The sequence below is a fragment of the Alexandromys fortis genome, unplaced genomic scaffold, assembly GCF_014885135.2.
Source record: "Alexandromys fortis isolate MF-2015 unplaced genomic scaffold, M_Fortis_MF-2015_v1.1 scaffold_13, whole genome shotgun sequence".
Lineage (NCBI taxonomy): Eukaryota > Metazoa > Chordata > Mammalia > Rodentia > Cricetidae > Alexandromys > Alexandromys fortis.
Genome location: NW_026067908.1, coordinates 20,185,877 through 20,197,176, shown reverse-complemented (window position 1 = coordinate 20,197,176; position 11,300 = coordinate 20,185,877). Strand labels below are relative to the sequence as shown.

The 11,300-nt window shown below is 35.6% G+C and overlaps 1 protein-coding gene across 1 annotated transcript; it reads right to left on the bottom strand.

The window, feature by feature from the left end:
- Positions 1-9,555: 9,555 nt before the first annotated feature.
- Positions 9,556-10,712, bottom strand: Polr3k (RNA polymerase III subunit K). Its single transcript, XM_050136242.1, has one exon. It carries the CDS (start codon positions 10,666-10,668, stop codon positions 10,342-10,344), a length of 327 nt encoding a protein of 108 aa, XP_049992199.1. The 5' UTR covers positions 10,669-10,712; the 3' UTR covers positions 9,556-10,341.
- Between the last annotated feature and the right edge of the window lie 588 nt (positions 10,713-11,300).

Sequence of the window (11,300 nt, the reverse complement as noted above, 5' to 3'; positions counted from 1 at the left end):
AAGTCCAAGGTCCTCCCCCCTCCGTCCATGTCTAGGAAGGTGATCATCCAAACAGGCTAGGCTCCCACCAAGCCGGAACATGAAGTAGGATCAAAACCCCGTGCCATTGACCTTGGCTTCTCATCAGCCCTCATTGTTCGCCATGATCAGAGAGTCCATGCTTTTTCAGTCACAGTCCAGATGGCCTTGGTGAGCTCCTAATAGATCAGCCCCACTGTCTCAGTGGGAGGATGCACCCCTCGTGGTCCTGACATCCTTGCTCGTGTTCTCCCTCCATCTGCTCCTCATTGGGACCTTGGGAGCTCAGTCCAGTGCTCCAGTGTGGGTCTCTGTCTCTATCTCCATCCATGAAGGTTCTATGGTGATTTTATTCACTGGAAGGAAGGAGAAGAACAATGCTGCTGAATTGGGGACTCTGCCTAAAGAACTTCTTCAATTTTGTTGAAGGCACATCTGCCAGCTACAAGTTTTCCAATGTCTATTTACTAAAATTAACTATTAATAGTTATCTTGGTTTGAATATTTCATTTTATAACTATGTTTCTATATTTATATTTCTAAGTTTAAAGCTCTTTCCCTTTTAATGACTTATCAGTATTATTCTGGTGTTATCTAATTGGTAGTATTTCTGAAGAGAAGTGTGATTCCATTCTATTTTTTTCTTTTCTACATCAAGTGTTTCTTTTGGCTAATTTTAATGCTTTACTTTAATAACATTTTCTAAATATTTAATTATTGTATATCTGGGTGGATTCGTCCTAATTTTTCTTCTATTTGGTTGCCATTTATATCTTGGACTTTTAGTCCTTAAAATATATTTTCTCCTTTAATCATTAATTATTTTGGTACTAATGAAGAATGCTTTTAGATATGTAGTGTTATTCATTTCATATATATATATAAGACTTTTGTCTCTATGTATCTAATCTATTTAAAGTATCTTTAAAAATTATATTCATAAATTAATATTACTAATAAAATAAACTGCACCTACAATATGTATGTGGTGGGTGTATTTTTAACATCTTTAGATAGTAAGTCAGACATCTTTCTTTTTCATTTTCTTTACTTTTTTCATAGTTATCGGTGGTATAGTCTTCCTTCAAAATATATAGCAATTTTATGGCTGTTAGCCATTATAAATAATCTTTTATTGACTTTGTGATTGCTGAGTGTCTTTAACATGTATTAGATTTTTTCTGGTAGACAGTTGTTTACAACTTATTCCTTAATAGAGTATTTTTTGACTTCTCAGGATCATTTTAGATAGATCAAATTTAGCCTTTATAATAAAATCAGTCCGTTGCCCCTTCTTTACATGGCCCTGGGAAAGTACTACTTAAGTGACTCTATGATTACTGAACTTTCTCTAGAGTATTTTCAGCAACAAAACTGACTGCCAGTTCTCTGTTTGCTCTGGGAATTGTTTTCAATATAGTAGAATCATTAACTGTTTTTTTTTTCTTACAAGTTATTGTTATGAAACACATTTGGATTTTTACCTTGACTTTACATACTTATATTCTTATATCCACACATATATACCTATGGCTATTGATGCTACTTCTCTGTAACATTCTCAATTCTTTGCCCAACCTCTGCTTCTGAATGAATAAAAGGAGACAGTAACTTAATGATTCATTCCAGTCATCAGGTGGCTGATTATCATATCATTAAAGCTTGTGAAGAAAAAATAATATTTTGAATTAATTTACCTCAGGGCAAAAGAACAAGGTACTTATTTATAGATGATCAAAAATATCGTTTCCACTTTATTATGGGGCACAGATTGAACTTAATTAATGAATAGCAATAGGAAAGGATTATTGTTCTTGAAGAGTGGTTAATTTTGACCCATTATGTTAAATGGTTGTTTATAGCATTAATTAACATAACATCAGTTGACAAAAATAAGCAGCACATTGTTGTAAAAAAATTTCAGGATGCACTAAACTTTTGGACTAAGAACTTTAGTTTACATTATTTTAGAATGTACTCAAACAGCATAAATATACATTTTAGCTAATGAATCCTAGTTTGAAAAATAGAAGAAATCTCTGGTATCTAACATCAGGGATGAGATTTTTATCATTTTTTCAATATATTTTTTCAATAACTCTAAAAGAAACGTTAGGTATAAAGTGATCTGCATAAACTTGAAACTTTAAAGTAAAGTTAGAATATGATTGAAGATTATTGCACTGAGACTTTCTCAAATGCCTAGAAAACACATTTCTTAAATCTGTATTAATTATTTCATTCTAGTAAAAATAGATTATTTTGCTTTATAATAGATATTTTTATCATAGTTGTTCTCGCATCCTTGAGAAATGGCACAGTTCAGACTATGCCTGTCCTAATTCATATTTAACTTTCCTAAATATTGTGAATCATGCTCATTTTGATCCTGATAAAGATTAGAATAATCAAATGAAGAGAATGTCCATGAAATTTCTTATGTTAATTGCTCAATAAATACTCAAGAGACCTAGCTTATGAATCACTATTTTGGCTTCTCACCATCAGTGATAGTTGAAGCCTTATTAAAAATATCCCAGGCACTAGAGAGATGTCTCATTGGTTAAGATCACTCGACACTGTTTCACAAAAAATGGCTTTGTTTACCAGAACCCACATGTCATATCACTACCACCTCCAACTCCAGTCTCAGGGGAACTCAATATTCTCTCCTGTCCAGTGCACCAAGGAACATACATAGTGCACAAATATAGATGCAGGAGAAACATTCATCCACATAAAATAAATAATAAACAAAATTTAATTTTAAAAATCACCATGTGAGAATAAGTTATTTACAACTAAATAAGTATTGGACTTTATTTTTACAAAAGTATATTTTACTGATATCAAAACTTAGTATTTTATTTGTTTATGCCATTAAATATAATTATCATTCCCTCAAAGTGTCTCATTTTTATCCCATTTGTCATTTTATTCTCATTTTACAATAGATTAAAAATACCTCACTGTGACCTTGAAATCAAACACTAGCAATGAGACTCATATGCTCAACATTCTAAGATGAAGCACATAAGTGCTTATATTTCAAAAATAAATGAGCATTAGATGATAAAATGCCTCAATTTACCTTAAAATTCTTGGCTACACTAATCAATTTTCCCACCTTTTATATTTGAGCCTCTATAAAGAGATAAATAAAATTAAATAGAGGTAAGTTAAGAATGAAGTATTGATGGAAATGCTTATCTCTTGTTCAGTATTAGGAAAGTCACATAAGCTATTCAGTTTAGTTATTTGTGATATTAATTTTATTGGATTATAAATGCAGAAAATATGGAATATATAAGTAAACAAACAAGAAGCTCAGTTCATTAAGGTTAATTAATAAATTAGATGTCTATTGTGAAATTCAAACAACAAGCAGGGACACAGATATTTTTTCTGGAAGATTTAAGAACACCACTATGCCTAGAAACCTGAAATAAGGAAATCAGTACCGTGGAGAGCTACCACTGAGCAAAGGATTTTTCCCCCTTAAACTTAATGATTTATTTATTTACTCTCTCTTGTGAATTTAACGATACACTGTACAGTATGAACCATTGATCTAAGCATCTTATACATTTCAATCACTCAATGCCCTATGACGTGCTCTATTATTCCTTATTTGCATATGGGGAAACTGAGGCAGATAGCAAGTCAGTACAACTAGTAGCTACTAGTTGGTATGATAGGGACATAAGTTTGGCACAGTTTGTCTTCTGTACTGACCATTTAATATACATGGTTCCACCAGGTAGTTTGTTGAGCTATATATTTTTCTCCACTCCTCTCCTCCTGCCCTCTCCCCTTCTAGCCTATTTCTAAGACAGCCTTTAATCTTTGCAAGTTTTTTTTTTCTCTTTTTTGCCTAATTCTATGCTATATTTTCTTCTTTCTTCTTTTTGAAAGAATACCATGGACACTGGAAACCTATTTCCAAATGTTTTGAAACCTATTGCTCTTGTAAGAGGACCAGGGTTTGATTCCCAACACCCACATGGTGGCTCAAAATCATTGGTAACTCCAGGTCCATGGGATTGGATGTCCTCTTCTAGTTTATATAAGCACTGCACGACATGGTGCACAGACACATACAGACAGCATGCCTATAAGCACAAATAAAAGCTAAAGAAATATAACAATAAAAGAATGCCCCTGTAAATTTGTGAGAGTTTTTGGTTCATTGTCATTTCTTCCCCTTGATAGATAGGTTTTCCAAAGGTGCAGTAACTTCCTACACCAAGTGTTTATTCATCCATGGTAACCTAGTATTTCTTGAATGATGTGATATCTTACCGAAGTATAGTCTGGTTCCTTCTTACCACAAAATACTTTAATTAACCAGAAGGAGACACAAAAGTCAATATTTTAGTTTAGAATTATGCCCATTCTATGCAGGAAGTAATTTCTTATCCTCAGGACATGCATTATCATCTCCCCTATTTGCTCTATAGCAGAAGTATGTGATTTCCATGAGATTTGTTGTTGTTGTTATTCTCCCAATGGTCACCCCTGTGACAACTCCTACAGATTTTATGTTTTATCAAATTCTACAAACAGGATATTTTCTTGAAACTATATGAGCACTTTTATATTTTAGTCAACTGCATGAGAATAGTACTTGCAATATACAGCATTTCCACTAATTAAAATAGCAATCATTGAAGTGGGCCATGTGTATTTTCTAGTTTTATGCATATTTAAAAAGGAAAAGACACCTAATAGAATTTCATAGAGTGAAAAAAATGTTCACTATAATTTGCCACATGATGAGAGTGATGAATAATTTATAATATTAAAAGTAACAGGCAAATGTTATTTTAAGAACTCGTCCCCAAATTATTTTCAGGGCAGGCGGATTTGGATGTACTTCAGCGGTTTGTTTGCTGTGATATTAGTAGTCTAAATATCCTGGAAGGACAAAGGACACAGCTAGGGAGCTGTGGCATGTCAGACCTAAGATGATAGTAAATGCAGTCACAGGCCAGTGCCGTGTCTACAACGATGACCTATGTGAAGGGTCCAAGGAAAAACATGGCATAGAAATGTTTAGAAGTATAAATTTATGATAATAATCATATTAATGTATGACATGTCTGACAATGTGATGCCCTGCATATTACGTCAATGTATCCATAGACAATCAATTTATTTTGAGTCTTGACTTACTCCTTCTTGGCAAGAAAAAAACTCAGGTAAGAAAAGGTATTTTAAAAATTATAGTTTAGCTTAGGGATAATTTTGAAAGGAATTATATGGACAAAAGCACTACACATGGATTACATAAAAAATGGCCTAGAGAAAGAAAGCACTCCATCTTGCTGGACAAAGAAAGTGTAAATGCTATAAAAATTTCAGTTTATCCCTTCCAAAAGATGAATCAAATTTCATAAAAATTACTAAATATTTATATTCCTGATTAAAATAAAAGGTACAATAAAGAACACTGGAAAACAAACACACACACAGGCACACTCAGAAACACACACAGTGAAAAGAAAGTTACAAATTAGAAAGAGAACAAGGAGGGGCATATGGGAGGCTTTGGAAAGAAGAAAGGGAAGGGGGAAAATGTAATTTATTGTAATCTCAAAATTGCCTTCAAATTTCCATAATGTTGCTTTGGTTTGTATGTTTTGTCACTTCTAAAAGGCAAATGTTGGAAATTAAATCTCTTTATGAAAACATCTAGGTACAGCAGTTGGCAAGTGTTTTGCTCATGAGGTCTCCATTGTTGCTGTTGAATTCATATTACATTACAAAGAAAGCTGGCTCATTTCTCTGATTCTGTTTTGAAGCAGTTTTTACAAATCAATTTTATTCATATTATACTCTTCATTAACAGCAGCACACACTCACTACACACACACACACACATATATGGTCTCATATTTTCTTATAGTTTCCACCCATAAGCTATCCACACCAATATATCTATTAATTTTTATCATCAATTTAAGTTCTACTGTAAAAAAAATAATTCATCAGAGAATAGGAAACAGCTCATTTGGCAAAGTTCTTACTGCATACACATGAAGGCCCGAGTTTTGACAGCCACCATTATACACAGAGCTAGGAATGGAGGTATGCATCTATAATACCAGGGCTTGGGAGGTGGAAATAAGCAAATGGTTGAAGTGTTTTGTCTAGACAAGCTAGTGAAATCGATGTGCTTCAGACTCAGCAAGAGGGCTATCATCTCACAAAAACGTAGAGATTTATAAAGGAAGATAGCCAATCCAGACCTTTGATCTCTACATATGTGTGAATATACACGTCTATACACCTATTCATGCACACATACATACTACAAGGCATCATTCTGAGAACAATATGAGAATATGGAGTGATACATAGTCAACGTTTCATCACTGGAAAAATATCACAAGGGAACAATTTAGAGGAAAAGACATTTGTTTTGGCTGATGATTTCAGAAGTCAGTCCATAGATAATTGCTCCCATTGTTTGTGGAGCAAGGTGAAGAAGATCATCAGGATGAAAGGCATGGCAACATAATGTTGCTTCCCTCATGATGTCCTAGAAGCAGAAAGAAAGACAAAGGAAGGAGTCAAGGACACCCATTTCCAAAGCATGCCCAAGGGATGCATTTCTAACTAGGCGCCACCTCCCAATTTTACCATTTTCTAAGAATAGCATCATATTATAATTCAGAAGAAACATATCCATTGGTAAAGTCAGTGCTCTTGCAATCAATTCAACTCTCAATGTATAGATTCACTAAATGGAACTAGATACTCAACATTCAGTGTTGAAATAGGAGCGGAGGGGCTGCGTCCCCGGCACCCAGCCACCGGCATGGCTAGCTTATGCCCGAAATAATTACACGGAAACTGTATTCTTTCAAACACTGCCTGGCCCGACTAGTTCCAGCTTCTTATTGTCTAGCTCTTACATATTGTTCTAACCCATTTCTAATATTCTATGTAGCCCACGAGCTGGCTTACCAGGGAGGATCTTAACCTGCGTCTGTCTGGAGCAGGAGAATCATGGCGACTCCTCGACTAAGCTTCTTTTTCCCAGCATCCTGTTCTGTTTTCTCCGCCTACCTAAGGGTTGGCCTATCAAATGGGCCTAGGCAGTTTCTTTATTAATAAGAAATCACTCCCACATCAATTCAGATCTTTCAACAGTTGCTTCAGTCACAAACCGTAACACGGACTTTTAAAGAGAAATGTAATTTTTTAATTTAATTTTAATTTTTTATTAAAAATTTCCGCCTCCTCCCGGCCTCCCTTTTCCTCCCCCTCGTCCCCCTCCCCACACCCTATTCCCCTCCCCCTCTCTCTCCAGTCCAAAGAGCAGTCAGGGTTCCCTGCCATGTGGGCAGTCCAAGGTCCTCCCCCCTCCATCCAGGTCTAGGAAGGTGAGCATCCAAACAGGCTAGGTTCCCAGAGAAAATGTAAATCTTTGGCATTAAGTGAACATACAACTACTGCTTTTGCAGGTGTATTTGTCCTTAGTATTAAGAAGCAAATTATTTGTTTGTTAATAAACCTGCTTACACTCTTTACACACAATCTGTCTAGATAAAAATTGAACTTCGTTCTATGGACACAGGAGTTATGACGACAAGACCTGCATAACTATAACAGCTTTAAATTCAAATACCTTTAAAAATTTATCCCAAGATTAAAACCCTTATTTTCACTTAATTAGTAGTGAGAGAACATAAGACATGATCTCACTCTGTAACCCCGACTGAACTTGAACTTGCTGACTAACCCAGGCGTCCTAAGATCTGCCTGATAACTGCAGGGATTAGAGACATGTTACCACCAAGCTCATATTCATATTTTAAATTTAAATGTCTCAAGCGGAGATTGACCTTCCTTGATTCTGAAAAGTTTCATCTCTTCTCTAGTTTCACGATTTCTGAAGGTTACTGTCTAGATATTCAATATACTACGAGGCATGGTCTCACCCTCTCTATTCTTCTCCTTATATCTTTTCAACTCTGTGTAAGGGGGTTATCAAGGACATAAATATCTCTTCCTTCTTCCCTCAGAGATACTGTCTCCTAATCTCTTGGTAGTTGTTTATGCTTTTCATCAGCATACCAGATCATAGAGGTAGCACAACTACTCACTTCTACTGCTCCCTTTACATTTTTGTAAGATTGGAAAAAACTTCCTTAAGAGTAGGTTTTTGCTAAATTCACCAGACTACCATTTTAACATCATTATATAATATTTGCATAAATGCCCTTTATAATGCTAACTGTATCAGAAATCTGCTTCCTCATATATTTCCTTTCTTCTGCTATACGAATTACTACTCACCTTTTAAACATGTAGTTAGTTCACTTTCCAGTATCATTCTGGGAAAGTATAATTTTCACTGGTAAATCAAATTAGACCTACTTCTATATTCACTTGGAATCTGTTTCAATCTTCATAACTGCTATCATCAATAATTAAATGATTCCTGTCCATCTGTCACACATTGAAGAAGAGTGAGTAGGAAGGAAATTCTCATTGTATATCATAGTCCTGTTTACTATGACAAGAAATGGTCTGAATATTTCCACAATTTAGTCAGAGTCCCTAGATACTGAAATTTGAGTTTTTTTTTTCACTCATGAAAATTTTTATTTTATAAGCATTTATTCTTGTGACACAGATGTTGAGGCATCTAAAGGGTTATTTAAAGAATTTTTCTTCATCATGAATTGGTTCATACAACAGAAAACAAGTATGTAGGCTTGAAGTCAGAGAAATTAGTCCTTCTCAGTTGGTGGTATCATTTGGGAAGATTTAGGAAATGCTGCCCTGCTGGAGGAAATTTGTCACTGGGGGTATGCTTTGAGAATTTACAGTCACACACCTCCAGTTCCCACTCTGCTTCATGCTACAAATTAAGGATGTGAGTTTTAGCCTCCTGATTTAACTGATATATCTGACACTTGTTGCCACTTTCATGTTGATCCTGTATCTCTCTGGAACCATAAGTTGATGCAGACATATTTTATCACAACAGAAAAGGCACTACCACAAATCCATAAATGTTTACAACTGAATTGGTTATTACATATACTTAAAGAGAAATATGAAATACAGAAGGGTTACCTTATCATTTAAATTCAAAGGGTCTCCCCCCAACAAGGATTTGCAGGTAAAAACAAAATAAAGATAGACACCACAATGCTTGAACAGATTGATGACATTGTCAATTGTTTTTCTCCTGAATACTCTTATATAACTGCATGTAGGTGTGTTGGCTAAAAATCTTACCAAATACTTTATAGTAAGAAGCCCTTTCATTATTAGTTTTTTTAGGTACACAAATATTGATATAATATGCAAAGGCTTTAACAGATTGATTGCACACAAAAAGTTTACTTCTATATAAAGGGCAAAATTTTACCAAACAGACTACATTTATAAGGTTTCTTTGCAGTATTTTTTCTCGTTACTCCGAAGTGTACTGACACATGCAAAACCTTTACCACGCTGATTACATTCACCAGTATGTATTCTATTATGTATTTGAAAATTATGTTGATATGCAAAGGCTTTACCACACTGGTTACATTCATAGGGTTTCTCTCCAGTATGTGTTCTTTCATGGCATTGAAGATGACTCTGACGTGCAAAGGCTTTGCCACATTGATTACATTCATAGGATTTCTCTGCAGTATGCGTTCTTTTATGTATATGGAGATTAGAAGAACGTGCAAAGGTTTTACCACATTGATCACATTTATAGGGTTTGTCTCCAGTATGTATTCTTTCATGTAATTGTTGATTACTGGGGCATGCAAAGGATTTACCACACTGATTACATTTATAGGGTTTCTCTCCTGTATGTGTTCTTTTATGGACTCGGAAACTACCACGATGTGCAAATGCTTTACCACATTGATTACATTTATAGGGTTTCTTTCCAGTCTGAATTCTTTCAAGCCTTTGAAGGTGATTATGATTTGCAAAGCCTTTAACACATAGAGTATATTTAGATGTTTTCCCTCCAGTATGACTTCTTTCATACCTTTTTTGTCTTCTAGAATTCTGATTCTGATAATGTTCCTCAATTCTATGGTCTTCCCAATTGTATCCTATAGTAGCGAGATTCCTGTAGGTCTCCAGCATCACATCTTTGTAGAGATTTTTCTGGGAAGGATCCAGAAAAGCCCATTCTTTCCAAGTGAAGTCGATATGTAAATCACCATAGGTCACTGTATTCTGCAGATGACCTGTTTCACCCTGGTCCTCCACCACTGAAGAGTTAGCTTCCTATCACACAGCAAAGATCGTCATCACACAAAATTCAGAGCTACAGCTGGGTAAGTCCTGCCCTTAGTCACTCCAGCGATGTCCGCACTGAGCACTGCAGCACTTGTAGAAGGTGGTCATTGGTTCATCTGCAGAACGGGTCTGAAGCTGCATGAAATAGGCACGGGGATGTTCGTATTTTGGACATGGCTCTGCAGTGGAGTCCACGTTCTCCCAGGCAGCTGCTCCCCCAAGCACATCATCCACCTCTTTCAGCTTTGGATACTTTCGGTTTGTTACCTTGCGTGTGATATTATGCACGTAGGGGCAAGTGCTGCAGGCGAAGCGATGGCAACGCTGTCCTTCCTCCACAATCAGTCCGTTTCCGCAGCTCAGACAGAAGAATAGCATTGCTCCAGCTTCAACATAAAGGTTCTTATTGTCTGGCGCTTCCGCGGCCGTCGAGGTTTTTTTTTTTTTTTTTTTTTTTTGCATTAATGCAGCTTTGCAGTTTGACACAAACTAGAGTTTGGGGAAGAAGGAAGCTCATTTGAGTAAATGGGCCGGTCAGGGTGCATTTCTTTAATTGGTGATTGATTTTGGAGGGCCCATCCCATTGTGGGTGGTACTAATCATGGGCAGCTGGCCTTGCGATTGTCTAAGAAAGTGAGATGAACAAGCCTTAAAGAACAAGCCAGCAAATAATGTTTCTCCAGAGCCTCTTTCTCATTTTCTACATTCAGCTTCTTGCCTTGAGGTTTTGCCCTTATTTCAGTGTGATATGAAATAAATCTTTACTTCCCCAACATGCTTTTGATGACAGTGTTTTATCAAAGCAATAGAAAGTCTAACTAAGACAGTTGCTGTCTAGAAGAAAAGTTAATGAATTCATGTTTGAAATGCACATTTAAGAGAAAGATGTTTAGATATTTTTGCAGAGTCAATAGAGTACTGTAGGCTAAGAATATTCTCAAAGAAAACTGAAGCAATACAGCAGATAGGATTGGGAAACATTTGCATTTGACTAAAAATTTGCCTTCAAG